Below are 17,052 nucleotides of genomic sequence, written 5' to 3' on the forward strand. Positions count from 1 at the left end.
TTGAAATTCAGAGATTAATCGTGATTAATAAATGTAATCCTCTTCACCATGTTCCTCTAACTCTAATGTGTGTCTCTAGTCCGTCTACAAACCCCCCAATGATGAGAAAAGTCCATCCTTTCCGTCTTTTCCCTGCTCCACTTTTCAGAAAATGTGTGCTCAAACAGGCCGTTTGGAGATTCTCCCTTCATGACATCACAAAGGGCAGTAGCCCCTCCCCCAGGTGGGTGACACTCCCACAGCTAGGTGTTTGTTCTGCCCTCTGAGTCTGCCTTCTCACCGTAAACAATAGGACATGGAGCGAGAAAGCACCGAGTACACCCGAGCCCTTCCAGAGAGGGGGCGTGGTCAGACACAGCTCATTTACATATTTAAAGGTACAGACACAGAAACAGCCTGTTCTGAGCAGGGCTGAAATAGAGGGGTTTATAGACATGATCAAATACAGGATCAGAGTGGATTTAGAACAAGAAACTTCACACACATGTTTTGAGGAGCTCTGACACTTATTTAAACTGAAGAGGAGGAGAATATGTGACCTTTAAAGTGTTTATCTTGTTTTCATCCTCGTCTTCTGTTCTATGAAAATACTATTTACTCTGATTCTTGAATGTTAAAATTCATGGTGTCATGTTAGTTCATGCAGGCTGGACATTCTTGAACTATTGATATTCATTATTTGATTGATAAAACTAAGACAGTCCAAAAAAGTATTCTCAAAAATGTAGAACTTCAACATTTAAAACTCTAACATTTGAATTTCTGAGGAGGGGCTCTGAAGAGTAGTTTGTCCTCCTGACATATATTAACATTAGATTGAAGGTTCATGGACTTCCTGTATGAATTAAAAGTAAACAATTGCTCATCTCTCTAAAGGCAGCAGTGTGTATCAAAGGCCTTCACATAAGTAAGCGTCCTGTACGTCCTCGACAAAGGGGGCCTCACAGGAGCAGAGCATTTGACCTCATTTAGAGCTGAAGCAGCATGTGTTTCCTCATTGTTCTCTACTCGAGCAGAAGAGCCGTCGTGTCTGTTTGTGACCACCAGGGGGCAGATTATCAAATAAAGATCCTCTATCACAGCCTGCCAAGTTAGCTGACAGGAAAAGTGGGACACAATCCCCCCCACACAGCTGTGTCTCCACTCACCACTCTGTGTCGTATTTACTCGGGTCGTCATAACAACTTTCTGATGAGTGTGAGGACGTGGGGGAGGAAGGGGTGGGGGTGGGTGGTTGGGGTAGTAAGAGGATATGAATGGAAAAGGGCAGAGGAAGTGAGTGGGCTTGTTGTACATCCTGCTGTCTGATAAACTTCAGGGATGACCTCAGTGAATCTAATTATCACAAACACTTAAGGGATATTTTAAGGAACGTTATTTAACTCTTCAGTCATCAACGCACGCCCCCCCCCCCTCCCCCCCCTCTTTGAAAGACTACACGTCAAGAGAAACTTTTTTAACATCTAAAGAATCTTTTGCATGATCCTAAGTCCTTTAAAATGAAGCAAGATCCCAAATAACCTCTGAAATCTTTTTTAGGATCCTCCAGGTTTCTCAGGATCAACTTCTCTCCCTCTGTGTCCCTTCAGGGGCCCCGTAGTTTCAGAACTTAGAAAAACAAAATGAATAGCTTTAAATTCAATCTAAGCTGTGAATGAGTGTAAAAAGTCCAGTGAAGACAACATGTGGATGGTGAGTGAGTTTATTTCATGATGACACAATTCTGTTTATAAAAGTGGATTAAACACGATGATGGAGAAGATGTTTTTAATTGAGATAAAATCATGTAGCAAAAAAACTGAAGCATCCAAATTGTAAAAGACTATATCGCTGCTTCACATGACATTTTCCTTCACAGTTTATCAATCTGAAAACCCTTAAAATAAATCACAGACAAACTTAAGGAATCATTACACTTCATAAAACCAGAACAACTTCACTTTAGAACAGCAGCTTCCTGAACACAAAGAGAGAAATGACTTCAAAACAACTTCTGTCAACTTAGGCCCCCGTTAATAATATGTGGAATATCATACGTTTGGGTTTTCAACTTGAGCGCTCAGAGCGGCTCCACAAAAAAAAAAGGCAAAGCGCTCAGAAAAAAGACGCTGAGTGTTGCACTTTTTCTCCGGGGCGGCTGCCTTCTGCTGCAAACTCTACTCATTGAAAACAATTGGGAAAAAAAGACGCTAGCGCCCAGAAAAAAACAGCTCGGTGGACACGGGGCCTAACAAGTTTTGGGCTATCATACCGGACGTTTCCTCCAATAAAAAGGCAAATGTATGATTATTTCATCGCAGGGAAATACAACCGCACTGGGAAAAACCAGATCAGAAAATAAAGAAGTCGATATTGTGTTCATTTTCTTATTGTCAAAAAAATCCAATGAAAAGACCAAAACTAGAAATTAATGTTTCTACAAAGAATAGTTTAGTTTGCATCCAGAACCTGATGCGTCTTGTACATGATGTAAAGCGCCTCACATCAGTGAAGTGAGCCACATCCCTACATTGGGCGCCATTTTCCTTCAGTATCAAGAACCCACAAAGCATCACAAAGTCTGCTGCCCCTGATTCTTACTAGATCTACTAAACTTCCTGTTTGTCTGCAAAGAAGAACAATTTTTGGGCCTTTTTTACGTCTTTATTTAGAGACAGGATCAAGTCAGAAATCAGAGAGAGAGAGAGAGAGGGGGGAACGACAGGCGGGAAACAGTTCAGTTGTGACCTGAACCTGTTGCGCCCTCTTGGAGGACTTAAGCCTCTGTACATGGAGCGTGCCCACCAACTACCAGGCTACCAGCACCCCCCAAAAAGTTACTTTTTAAAGTCATGTCAAAACCGTTTAAAATAACAAAACTGCAAATTAAAAAAGGTGTTTTAAAATCTCTTTAATCTGTTTCCTGGAGACAAATTTCACAATTTGCTAAAATGACTTTTTAAATCGCTCCGTTTCAGACGGATGCGAGGTTAGCTACCATGAGGCCATGAACCACACGACGGCAGAAAGAACTCGATAAACGCCATCATTAATTCACTACCAACTTTGCACATCAGTAGAAAGTTACTGGTTAAGAGTTGAGCATAACAGACAAGACGAGAAGTCAGAAGGTGGCTCATAGCTCGTCAGTTTTGGTCTTTTTTTCCACATTTCATTGGCGATAAGAAAAACAGAATAAAACAAATCTTCACTGGAGCCTGGCACGGTTAGCGTATTTGTTTTGATTTCCAGAGAGTAAGTGTCATCATGATAAATACATTAAAGACTCCTGCACACTGCGCTCACCTAAAGAGAGGCTGTGGTGTCCCCTGAATGCGGGTTTCCTCCACACCTACCAACCAAAAAAAATAAACACGAGTGCAGAAACTTTGTAAATTCATTTCCATTAATGACCAAACCGAAGTCAGGAGTGTAGACGAGACGATGTGGTGTGTGTGTCCACGTTGATGACGCTAAGCTAAACGTCTAACGCAGGGTTAAAGTCCAGCTCTGTTAAAGTCTTTCTTGCGGTCCCCGAACAAAGAGTCCCAGGTCAGCGGGGAGTGCGGGGCGCAACTCTGAGACTTCAGGTCACACGAGAATCCTGCGGGACAGCAGTTCTTTGAGTCCGAGCAGCACACAGCCTGAGGGAAAAAGACAGACAACATTTCAATGTATAAAACAATATAAAAAGTCAGATGAGCAGTCGGTAGCCATTTTCACATCTGCTCTCCTGAAATTTTTGGAGAATTTGGAGTAGTAGAGAGAATCACTCCCATGATTCCCCGCCAGCCTTGACGTCATCTTTTGTTATTGTTTTGATTGAGAGCCCCCTGGTGGTGGAATCTACATACCTTGCGTTTCATTCAGACTCATTATTAATTCTTATTTCTATTTTCTAAAGCAGTGGTTCTCAACTGGTGGGACAGGATCCTAGAGTTGGTCAAGGAGCTGTTTTCAGTGGGTCGCAAATATGTGCCTGGAAAGAAAAAAAGTCTAAGAGGCGCTTTTAAAACATGTTTGTTTTGTTCTTTCTCGTTGTCCTGTGACGTCTGAGGTCCAAGCTGCACTGACTTCATCAAATAAAGCTTGTTGGTTGAAAAATGTTGGAAATTTGGGTCATGATTTCTTACTGAGGAGTGCCTGGTTGTGGGTCCTGAGGCTGGACCACTGCTCTCATTGTTTCTATTATATCATTCAAATCCCTAGATCTGTGTTGCTGCAGGTTTCCCTTCAGGCATGTGAGGAACACACTGCTCACTGTAAGTTAAATCTACAATTAAAATGTGAAAAAGTAATATAAATCAGGACTAAATTAAAGTGACAGAGGATGTTTGATGAGGCAGGAAACACAAAAGCTCACACAGTCGACTCTGTGGATCACGTGTCATAAATGTTCACTGGTCACATTATCCACGCTCCTGATGATTGTACCATTTCAAGTCTATTCTATTTTTCCCTCAATAAAATGAACATCAATGAAAGGTTTAGTGGATTGTGTGAGCTGAGGATCACCTTGGGCGAGGGGCAGCAGGCCCACTCTGTGTCTGAGATCTTGCAGCACGTGTCTCGCCCGGGGCAGTGATACACCCCCATGGTGTCACATGGTACGTCTGCGTCGTCCTCTGTGACCGCAGGCTTGGACTGTACCACTTCACTCTGACGGAGGGTGCTGATGAGGGCGTCGTTGCTCTTCTTCTCACACGTTCCTGTGTGCATGTTGCAGGTGTATCCCTGCGGACAGCAGTGCTGGTGGTCTGCACAGCAAACCGCCTGAAGAGGAGACACAACGACAACATTTAAATAGAGTATGAACATTTCTCACTTCATCGTGTTCACTGGAAAATAAATAAAACAAGTCATCCTGCAGCACCAGTTCTGCTTCACAAAAGTGGCCCATTAGGCGGCTCGCATTAGATTTGACCTTTATTTTCCCATTTTCACAATGATGTCACTTTCATTTATTTAAAAAGGTCACATTATGAAAAATCCTCTTCACCATGTTCCTCTAACTCTAATATGTGTCTCTAGTCCTTATTCAAACCCCCCAATGATGAGAAAAGTCCATCCTCTCCGTCTTCTGCCTGCTCCACTTTTCAGAAAATGTGTGCTCAAACAGGCTGTTTGGAGATTTTCCCTTCATGACATCACAAAGGGCAGTAGCCCCTCCCCCAGGTGGGTGACACTCCCACAGCTAGGTGTTTGATCTGCCCTCTGAGTCTGCCTTCTCACCGTAAACAATAGGACATGGAGCGAGAAAGCACCGAGTACACCCAAGCACCTTCCAGAGAGGGGGCGTGGTCAGACACAGCTCATTTACATATTTAAAGGTACAGACACAGAAACAGCCTGTTCTGAGCAGGGCTGAAATAGAGGGGTTTATAGACATGATCAAATACAGGATCAGAGTGGATTTAGAACAAGAGACTTCACACACATGTTTTGAGGAGCTCTGAGACTTATTTAAACTGAAGAAGAGGAGGAGGATATGTGACCTTTAAAAATAAAATGTTTGTAGCTTGATACTAAAAAGTATGTTAAATATTTTTACATTTTTTGAGTGGACAAAAGTCTTACAGTATAATCAGATCAGACTTAGTTTGCGCTCTCTCTGAAACTTCAAATGAATAATCTTGAATATATATCCAAACATGAATATGAAGTCTGAGGTGTACAGACCTTCACCAGCGGGCAGCAGCCCCACTCTCCTGAATCCAGCTTACAGCAGGTCGTTCCTGAAGCGCAGCTGCTCTTGTCGTCACATTTAACGTCTGTGACGGCGGACGGCTCGGTCAGAGCGCTCAGTTTAGTGAACCAGGGGATGACATGAGGGCCCTTTGAGCAGGAGGAGCGATGAGGTTCACAGGTGTGAGTGCTGGGGCAGCAGTGGTTCCCGTCCTTACAGCAGACGGCCTGAAAAACAGCAGAGATGACTTCAAATCTGACACATAGTTTAGCGCTCTGTTGGGCGTGCGAGGGCGGTGAGTATTCTCCTACATTTGGCAGAGGACAGCAGCCCCACTTCTGCGCCTTGTCCATGAAGCAGCAGGTCGTGTCCTTCGGGCAGCTGGTCTGGGCGTCACACATGTTCCTGACCGGAGGAGGTGGAGCGGAAACAGCCGGACTGTTCTCCGTGTGCAGAGCGGGGATCTTCTGCAGCCAGGGCAGACCGAGGGCTCCGGGTTTATCACACGTCTGTTCAGCTACGTTACATCTATAGCCTTTTGGGCAGCAGTGCTCACGATCACTGCAGCACACAGCCTGGAAAAAATAGGTTAAATATCTCTTTAATGCAGCCGAAAATCATAGAAAATTATTTCAATGGGACATATTATGAAAAATTCACTTCTACAGTGTTTCTGAACATATATTTGGGTAACCTGAGTGTCTACTGACTCACAACATGTGAAATAAACCATCCAGTCCTTTGTTTGTGGTCTACATAAGTCTTACAACACAGAGAAAACTGCTCAGTTTCAAATGTGCTCTCCTTGTGATGTCACAGTGGGATTCTGGTAAAAACAATATAATCCCCTCCCCTCCCCTGGTATCTCCACCCATGGACTCCACCCCCAGCCTAGAGCAAAACCTTTACACAGATCTGCCATTTTTATTCTCTCTACAGAGGAGTGATGTCTACTGGGAAAACTCGGGGGGGGGGGGGCGGGGTCATTACATTTAAAGAGACACACACACCAAAACGGAGCGTTCTGAGAGAGCTGGTTTATACAGGGTCACAAACCTCCTCTGGTGCTTGATTCATGTTATATTTTGACCAAAGCACAGCACAGATGTTTCATTTAGAACCCAGGGGGACTGTTTGACCAACCCAAAGGTGGAAGAGGGGGATAATATGTCCTCTTTAAGTACAAGAGATTTAATGAATCAACAGCCATTGAATTTTACCTTCTTGAACCTTCATTTTTAATCGGATGCTTTCTGACTTTGTGCTGCAAATGTCCAAGGTTTGAATTTGCATTAGCGTTGTGATTTTCTGCTTTGAAAAGGAGCAACTCCTCCTGAACACTGAACAAGAACTAACAGCCTCAGATATAACAGCAGCATCATTGACCCTGCAGAGACCCGTCTCCTCACAAACACACAGTGAAGTAGTGACTGACCTGAGGTAGGGGGCAGCACGCCCACTGTCCAGAGTCTCCCTTACAGCAGGTGGTTCCTCCGGGACACATCGTCTGCTTGTCACATTTCTCGTCCTGGACGTCTGAGATCAGAGCCGACACCTTCTCCACCATCGGGAGGGACGGGAGGAAACCCCACGGGTCGTCACAACTTTCAGCCTCCAGATTGCAGACGGTACCGTGAGGGCAGCAGTGGACGTGGTCGTCACAGCACACAGCCTGGTAAAAAAACAAAAACAAAGAATACAGACCGGATTATTGCGATTAGTGCACAAACCAGAAAAGTGCTGAGTGACAATAATCAAAACATCCTCCTGACACATTACCTGAGGCAGAGGACAGCACGCCCAGCCTCCGCCCGCCGTCTTGCAGCAGGTGGCTTTTCCCGGACACGACGTGGATTTATCACACCTGCTGTTCTTGGTCAGCAGAGGGAAGGCGGGAACTTTTGTAAGCCAGGGCATCACGGTGCTGCCAGCAGGATCATCGCATGTGGATTCGACCAGGTTACAGAGGGTGCCGTGAGGACAGCAGTGCAGGTGGTCGTCACAACACACGGCCTGCAGCGAGGAGAAGCAACAAACTGTGAATCTTGACTTCATGATTATCTGTTTGCCAAACTTTTCTAGTCTGATAAATATTAGCCTTCATCATATTGACTCACATTCCTCCACCCGAGTGCTGCAACAAAACATTTCTCTCTGAGATAGGTGAGAGGCCGTTTGTCAAGGTAATTGAGAACTAAAAAAAAAAAGTACTCTGCAGACAGGAGGGGAATCATAAATCTTCTAAAAGTCTTTAGTCATTCTTTGCAGCTACAGAGAGACAAACTCGGTCTGTCCGTTGGTTCATTATCATTTATATTTTTGTAAACATCATTATGTCTGTACCTTTGGAAGCGGACAGCACGCCCATTGCTCCGCAGATGATTTACAGCAGGTGAACCCGTCAGCACAGGCCACAGAGTCGTTGCAGGGAACTGAAGCAACTAAAAGAACAAACAGAAACTTTATGATCAGTTTAAAACTCAGCAAAAAGACACAATAAACAAAACATTGTCTTCTCCCTCCATTTAGAAATCTGTCACCTGCATTAAATGCAATGCAAATAGACAATCAACATGCTGTTTGTAGTTGTGTTTTGCTTGCAGCTTATTTGTCCTGCAGGCTCTAGCATGAGAGCTCCTTAAATCAGATAATGCCCTTGTTTCATATAAAAACTAAGAACTACTTAATGGCACTTAAAGGTCCAATCAGTGAGATGTGTAGTGAGTGAAATGATAAAGGTATCTTACTATCTGATCATTAAGGAAACATGTTGAAGTGCTGGCTTCTCTGACAACAATGCAGCAGCCAGTATGTCCTCCTTCTAACTTTAGATTCTGCTCCTGAATGCTCTGGATTTGTTTGGACCAGAGAAGGTAGGTGCTTTTAAGGCGCCCCCCCCCCCCCACACGGCCGTTTTGGACTCCCTCAGTTTGTCAGATATGAGAGCAGTTATCAGGTCAACAGGTGTTGCAGCGATGGAAGCGGGCAAGAGAAGTGGTTCAGATAGAAGTGATTGTACCCGACCTAAAAAGCCTCTGCATGTTTCTAATAAGCTCCACGAGCAGAAACGTGCTCAAACTAGGATCAATATTGGAGATGCTTTTTGAAAAATGGAGAGAGGTTAGAACACAGAAAGGTTTACAGACCCATGCAGAGCTGGATAAACACTGAAGCTTCAGAGTCCACCACATGGTGACCTGAGTGAGCATGGACTCTAAAGAGGAGGGGGGGGGGGGGAGACAGCTCTCTACAATATTTTAATATAAGCATATTGGTCCTTTAAATATTAATCACAGTAAAGAAGTTTAGTCTTGCCTTTAGAGTTTTCATTGCTCTGTACTGCTATCAGCTTCGTCTCTGCAGCGTTGATCTTGACGATCTCGGTGGTCTCTCTTTGGGGCGACATACAGGTGCTGTGGACGAGGTCACACTCTGTTCCTGCAGGACAACAGTGGATGTGATCTGAACAACAGACGGCCTGAAAAAAAAAAACAAGACATAAAATATATTAACTGAAGATCTTCAACATTTCATCCTTAAATGTTCAGGGTCTAGCTCTCTTTGGGGAGTCATTTTTATCCCTTTGAACATGTGATCTCATGGTACTCACATTGGGCATCGGACAGCAGCCGTAAGAGCCGCTTGTCAGGCGACAGCATGATGTCTGGTCCGGACACACCGATGTCTTGTCTGGACAATCGACTGACAGAACGATAAAAACAGAACAGACTCAGGATCTGATGCTTGACACGTGTTTTGTTTTAAAATATTAACGACTTTCTTTCAACTGCACTTTGCTCCTCACCGTCATTAGGGACGGCTGCGATCTTCTTCAGCAGAGATAGCTGCACCTCGCCAGACTTGCAGACACCACCCTCAAGGTCACATACTGTGTTGCTAGGGCAACAGTGGAGGTGATCGCTGCAGCATATGGCCTGCAAATGATTAAAGCAACAACCATAGAGTAAAAAAAATACAGAAAGTTTCAAGCAAATTCCAGTTAATAAAAATCAAACACAGAATTAAAAATAAGTCTTTCCAGATGCATATATGAACAACAACTAAATATTAGGATTTCACATTTAACATTTTCTCGATCAGAGCAATGTTGTGTATAATTCAGTTTATCCTGCGATTAGATACAAATACAATATGTTCTTTCATTGGCAGTTTAGAGGCAGCTCTGGCCTCGTGCTTGGTCTCTATCTCTTTTTCTTCCTCCAACAACGTCCTCTATGTTCTCTTCACCTCTGCCATGATGTTGCAGAACAGGACACATTAGCATTAAGGACTTCATGCTGAAGAGCTGTGAGCTTGAAGTGAGCGTGCTTCTTGAAGGAGATCAAACCTGCATAAATCAATAAGTCCAGAGCGTGCAGGGCAGCGGAGTGGGAAGGAGAGAGGGGCAGTTCTCTTTCCCTTTAACAAGTCAGCGTGCCATTAAATTGATTATAAAGCTGTTCTTTCAGGGGAAAACAGTGCATAAGGTTACTCTAATTAATTATCCAGTCAACCCATTATCTATATGGCTTTTTCCCCATTCTGTCCCAGCTGCCATTGGGTCAGAGGCGGGGTTACACCCTGGACTGGTCTCCAGCCGATCACAGGGCTGACATGTAGAGACAGACGACCAGCCACACTCACAGACAATTTAGAGTCACCAGTTAACCTAACGAGCATGTCTTTGGACTGCAGGAGGAAGCTGTAGAGAACCCACACATGCACGGGGAGAACATGCAAACTCCACACAGAGAGACTCCTGTCAGACGGGGATTCAAACCAGGAACCTCCTCGCTGTGAGGTGACAGCGCCAACCACTGCACCACCGTTGCAATTTAATTAATTAATTGCAATTTCACAGAGCAAATGTTAAGTTATCATCAAATTACTGTCCAGTCATTGAATGAAAACCCGAAGATTTTAAAGGATTTATACAATTATAAAAAAGGAGGAAATTAGCTAATTCTAATATTTGAGATGCAGAACGTACCAGTATTTGGCAAGACTCTGTTCCTGATCTGAAATTGTTGGATAATAGTTTGACTAACTTTACCTCTGGATACGGGCAGCAGCCGTAGTCTCCACTGAGCAACAGGCAGCAGGTGTATTGATCAGGACAGCTGCTTCTTCCACCTGGACAGGTGACTGAAGTGACCGCAGAGGCTGCAGAAACACATGAAGACAGAAACAAGGTCATAAGATACCAGCAGGATATCATCGGCATATCAGTGTGGCAGTGGCAGATGGATCTGCCAGATCTTTAAACGTGATTAGTAGGATTTCCTCACCTGTAGCATTGTCCCTCCTCCTGGCGGGCATTTTCTGCAGCATGGGGAAGGACTCGAGTGAGGCGGACAAACACCTCGAGTGAGCGATGTCACACTTTGTTCCCTCGGGACAACAGTGGAGTTTATCCTCACAACACACCGCCTGCAGAGAGAGAGAGAGACACATCATTTCAGAGAGTAATGACACAGCAAAATGTTCTGACTTCAAAGTGTTTTCACACCGCAGGTCACACCTACACATTCACACACTGATGGTAGAGGCTGCTGAGTGAAGTGATCATGTCTATAAACCCCTCTATTTCAGCCCTGCTCAGAACAGGCTGTTTCTGTGTCTGTAGCTCTAAATATGTAAATGAGCTGTGTCTGACCACGCCCCCTCTCTGGAAGGTCTCTGGCTTTCTCGCTCCATGTCCTATTGTTTTTAAGATTATTATCATCTGTCACAGAATTTATTCTTTAAAGTATTTTATGCATAGCAACAATTCAAAAATGTTTTTCTATCATGGCGAGCATCCGGAGAAGCAGCGTTCAGCTTCAGTCTCTGACCAGCAGACTGTGTGATACGTTTGTTGATGATAAGTGTATGAGGTTGTTTGTTGTTGTTGTGTGTGTGTGTTAGTTTGAGTGCAGATATGTGGACGTGTACTCATGTACGTCACCTTCACTAACGGACAGCAGCCCCAGGAGCCGTCCAGAAGCTGGCAGCAGGTGGTGTCATCCGGACACTCCGACTGCTGGTCCGGACACATGACTGCTTTTACTCGTTCCTCGAGCTGAAACATCGCAGACACGGAGCATGAATACCAATGACAGCAACACACACACACACACACACACACAGCATGCCAGCGGAAGATTTTCGCTTTCTGTCCGACAAATAAAATGTCAAATTGACTGCAACTAGAACACAGCAACATTAAAAGTAGAGCTAGGAGAATTAAAGTTTTATTTGACTGACAGAAGGTTAACAAACTGATCGGATATTTAATTAAGGACTGAACCCCGGTCTCAGAAATTCGAGGATTTTCAGCTCATCTTTGTCACATGTTTAAGGTAATTGGGACCTTTTTAATGATTACCTTTATTTACAAAGGAAAATGGATATAGTAGATAATATTGGAGAGAGAATGGGGTAGGAAATGCAGGAAAGGAGCCGATGGTCAGGTTGAACCTGGGTTTCCCGCTCCAAGGACTGCAGCCTCTCTACATGACGCACAACCTAACCACTATGATAAATGTCAATGACCAGTTTTAAAAAATACCTGAGGGACGAGCAGGGCCTGTTTGGTGGGAACTCGTCTGATCAAGGGCAGAGAAACTGTCTTGTTGACGCACTTTGAGTGGACGAGATCACAAACTGTGTCCTTGTAGCAGCAGTGGAGGTGATCTGAGCAACACTCAGCCTGTAGGGGGATTCAGAGAAACAGACAAAGGTTTCAGACACTCTAGGAACTGGTGTTGTAGTACTCCAAATCGGTCTTGGTCTTGAGACCACTTTTTGAAGTTCTCAGTCTTGTCTCGGCCGCAGACTTGCCGGACTTTGAATTCTGAATCAAGACCGGTTAAGACCACCACTGATAGGCTATTATTTTCTGTCATTACTGTGATTAGAAGAAAAGCACCCCTTTCTAAGATTAAGATTTACTTTATTGATCCCCGCAAGGGGACTTACACTCTGTAAGTCATGAACACAAACATAGGCTGAAATATACACACACATGCAGAAACAGGATCCTATGGACATGCACTAATGGCACCTCTCCAGCTACCAGACCAACTTCCATATTTGGTCTGCACTGGGACTTGAACCGGCAACCCTCCGGTTCCCAACCCAAGTCTCTACAGACTGAGCTACTGCCGGTCAAACAAATAATTTCAATTCATTCATAGTATGAATTTTATCCCCCGGTTACAGCCGCAATCTTCCCAGTGTTACAGTCTAAGTGAGTGACACGCCCCCCTCCACACAAGAAGATGATTTTTCTGTGATACTTATGGTCCTGGTCTTGTCTCAGTCTCACCCTGCCCTGGTCTTGACTCGATCCCTAAATGTCTTGGTCTCGGAGCACTCTGGTCTCGGGTACGTCTTGGTCTCAGTCAGTGTGGTCTTGACTACAACACTACTCATCCTGTCAGTGAGGATAATCAGTCCTCCAGGTCAAAGTTTATCTGCATGTGATGTTTTTTTAGTTGCACAAACATCTTGACATTCAGAAGAAAAATGTAAAAAGACTGTTTTGATCTGAAGTCATTTAACTGATCTATGCCTTCATAAATGAGTGAGTCAGACATAACACACATCAATTAGACGACAGTACGGACCTTACCTTATATGTCATTTTGAAAATGTGTTTGAACTGCCTTAAAGGCTTTATATGTGATGTTTTGATCCAGCAGATGTCGCCCTTGAGCACCAGCATGAAACCAAAACAACTCCCGCTGCATTGTTGTGTTAGCATGCTAATGCTAGCGATCTTTATTATGCTCGTATCTTCACACTGCATGTAAATTTACCTGAAATGAGCGTGATCTAGAAACATGTTTTTAATTCTTCACTACAGCTGTCCGATAGATTAACCCCAGTATGTTTGCAAAGTTAAACGTCAAGTAAGTGTGGTGATAATTTTATATGTCTTCATATTTCTTGATTGAACTGAAGCCATTTGAAAGAGGATTTAAACCGAAGTTAAGTTGCAAAAACAACAGCGTGCTCATACTCTGCATCTTGAAGCTTCATCTGCAAAGAGCTCTTCTTGCAGCTTAATTGAAACATGCCCCCCCTTCCCCCCCCCCCTTGTGTCAGACATGTGACAGTTTGAAAACTCACATGAGGAAGGGGGCAGCATCCGTATCCTCCCACGGTGTTCTTGCAGCAGGTGTTTTTATCCTCACACATGCCTCCATCAGGACAGACGAGCGCTGCGCCGAGGCCCAGCAGAGCCAAAAGCAGGATCCCCATCTGCACAGTCTGAACACGAGGAGAGGAGAGGAGAGGGATGATGAGAGAGAAGTCAAGTGTGACACACTGTTGTCCGACAAACACACAAAGATCCTGAACAACTGTCAACAGGCTTTATCTAATCTTTGAGCTTCTCGAGAACAAAGAGGGCAGCAGCTGGGCAAACACACAAGCTGATTAACTGGATTTCAACACCAAACAAAAACCCAGATTCTGAAAAGTTCACGTCCCCTTTCTGTTTGTTATCTGAGGCATTTCTTATCAAAATCCATCACTACACAATGACCTTAGTCACCATGTCAATGTTTAACTAACATACAAGTAGATTCATTTTCAGGTTTTTGTTCCTTTTAGGGATACAGCTAACTACTGTAACTAATTCTAAATCTGCTTCTCTCGTCTGAATCTTTACAAGGTTACATTTTCTGTCAAAGAAAACCTTCAAATCGATGCACACGAGGAGATCAAACCGTGAAGCTTTTGGTGTTTTTGGCTTGCAAAAAAATGTATTACAAAAAGGTTTTTGATTAAGAAATAAGCTAGCTTTCTTTGGGTTTATTTTTCTGCTCTGTGAGGTGGTCAGGTGGATTTGTCGAGGCAGGTCATTCCTTCGGGGTTTAACAGAAGTTTCTTGAGCAAACGTGTTTGATACAGGGAGAGGTTGCGACATTAAAACAGAGGAATTCATCTGTTGTTCAGCAAAAACGGCACAAATATGGAGCAACCTGCAAAGCTGTTAGGCTATTTTCTATGATATATACTTTATTTTAGACATGTGGGTCCATACCACTTTAAATAACAAGATTAATATCTGTACAAAAAAAAGGACAACAACACATTGACCAAGGAATAAAAAAGCATTATAGTTAACATCTACTTTGAGAAAAAGGCAAAAAGACAATTTCTACAATGCTTCCAGGAACAAGAAATCACAGCATGTCACTTTAGAGTACGGCCCGACCGATATGAAATTTTAAGGGCCGATACCGATTTGATATATTGGCCGATCTCTTTCTTAGATCTATATTCGATCTGTAGAGATATATAAATATAAATATACAAATTTGTTACGTTGATCCCTCAAATTCAGTTATCAAATATTTGTGGAAAAGATAGTTAATGAAGACTCAACTGGAAAGTAACTGAGCATGTACGTGCATCACATCCTGACACTCTGGAGAGTGATGATGCTTGTTGTAATCCATACAGCGCCCTCTGCTGGTGACAGAGAACTGCTAGTGTAATACAACGATACTCAAGTGAAATGCTATTTGACTAGTGAATTAATTCGAGTCATGTCGGCACATATCTGCGATAAAGTTAGCCGATACCGATAGCCACTTGATATGCTAATATTGGCAGATATTATTGACTGGCTGAAGCAGCGGGAGCAGCTCGGGGTTCCTGTTTTCTTGAGCTGCTGTTTTGCTTTTTATGCTTTTTCTGGTTTTATATGCTCTTTAGTGTGTTTTCCAAGTGTCCTGTGCATGTTTAGGCACATCTATGTGCAAAAATGCAGAAATGCGGCTTCTCCTACGTCCTCCTGTTAGCTGTAGCATTAGCTGCATGTAACGCTCGGTTCGAGCCCCCCTCGATAAAAATTTGTCAGTCCGGCGTCATTGTCAGTGTGAGATCACTGATCTAAGCCCATTGGCTCGTTGTGGCCCTGCAGCTCATGTTGAAATTTCCGAGACGCGTGCTGAGCAACTGACCAATAACGACAGAGCGGATCGGCAGACCAATCAGAGCAGACTTGGTCCACGTGGGGTCTAACAGTGTGGGCTCAACAGAGCGTAGCTGACGGACTCAGAGCGGAGAGGGAGCAAGGAGGAGCAGTACATGAAAACACACACTTTTTTCAAACTTTATCTATTGTGAACGTACAAAAGTAGATACATAGATTAAATATACGAACCCCAAAAAGGGCAGAATATGACCTCTTTAAGAGTCTTGTCGAAGGACAAATCGGACATGTGGCTGCAGGAGCTGGGGATCGAACCCCCGACCTTCCAGTTTAGAGATGACCGACTGAGCCTTCATTAACTTCATGTTAAGTTGGATTTTCTTTTTTTTTACATTATAGGCTACTTTAGATTAACAATAAGATACAAACACTGGTTTAAAAAAGGTGGAGCATCTAAGCAAATGCATATATATTTATGAACAGATATACATACTTTAATCTTCTTTATTAAAAGTTTTCTTTGGCTTTATTTAGTCTCCTCTTTATGTGGATGTTGCCATGAATTTTAAATAATGCAATTGTCATTTTCTTTTTAATTTATCATTTACAAATAAATGAATGTACATTTATTTCTTGTGGCAGCCCAAACAGGACCAATAAAAACTATTTTAACATATATTTACTTTGTTGAGCATGTTGTGTACCACAAGTATTAATCTGCAGATTAATTCAGCTTTTAAAAAAACAATAAAGTAGAATAAAAATGTAGTGAAATTTAGTTTAATGGGCGAAAAGAGTAGCAGAAAATCAAAATACTCAATTAAAAGTCTAGAAAATTGAACTTACATGAGTTAATATACATTTAAACTTTTCTCCCCTGCAGCTTGCATATAAAATAACGAGTTAAACCTTATAAATGTTAATAATAAGAGAGTATTTTACCATTTTCAGCAGGTGGATTGTGTTGTTATGAACAAAGAGCACTGAGCTGCATACTCCTCTTACAACCTACTGAACAACAAAAACAACATTAATCACAATGATAGTGTGGAAAATAATCATAATCACTCCTATAAATATATTAAGACATGTTTAGAAATATTACATCACTTGACACTAAAAGAAACTGACTGTAAGTGCAGAGTTTAACTGAAAGTAGCGTGCTAGCTGGAAGCTAACGTCTAATCCAAAGAAAACAAGTTAGCTTAGCATGCTAGGTGGCTAACGTCTGAGCTAGCCGGTTTGTATGTCTGTTAGCGGATGTGTTTCTGTCCCGTGCAGAAAACCGGGGAGTGTTTTTCTTACCTGTCAGGTGTGGTGTCAGTAAGTTCAGGCTAGTCACAAAGCGTCTGCAAAGCGGCTTCACAAACATTCAGAGAACAAAGATGAAATTTCTGTTTTTTTAATCTTTCCTCCAGCTCACAGTCACATGACAAACTGACACGTGACTCAGCTG

At 43.1% G+C, this 17,052-nt stretch overlaps 1 protein-coding gene across 1 annotated transcript; it reads right to left on the minus strand.

Annotated features, from left to right (window-relative positions):
• Window positions 1-2,874: 2,874 nt before the first annotated feature.
• On the minus strand, window positions 2,875-17,023 carry grnb (granulin b). The gene is made up of 17 exons (XM_061027919.1): window positions 16,902-17,023; window positions 16,539-16,607; window positions 13,781-13,921; window positions 12,216-12,356; window positions 11,613-11,726; window positions 10,954-11,095; window positions 10,719-10,828; window positions 9,471-9,600; window positions 9,276-9,367; window positions 8,981-9,143; window positions 8,009-8,106; window positions 7,445-7,678; window positions 7,101-7,337; window positions 5,977-6,240; window positions 5,659-5,892; window positions 4,495-4,752; window positions 2,875-3,623 (listed from the first exon to the last, which is right to left on the minus strand). Exons 2-17 carry the CDS (start codon window positions 16,539-16,541, stop codon window positions 3,477-3,479), a joined length of 2,508 nt encoding a protein of 835 aa, XP_060883902.1. The 5' UTR covers window positions 16,542-16,607; window positions 16,902-17,023; the 3' UTR covers window positions 2,875-3,476.
• Between the last annotated feature and the right edge of the window lie 29 nt (window positions 17,024-17,052).

The sequence above is a fragment of the Labrus mixtus genome, chromosome 21, assembly GCF_963584025.1.
Source record: "Labrus mixtus chromosome 21, fLabMix1.1, whole genome shotgun sequence".
Lineage (NCBI taxonomy): Eukaryota > Metazoa > Chordata > Actinopteri > Labriformes > Labridae > Labrus > Labrus mixtus.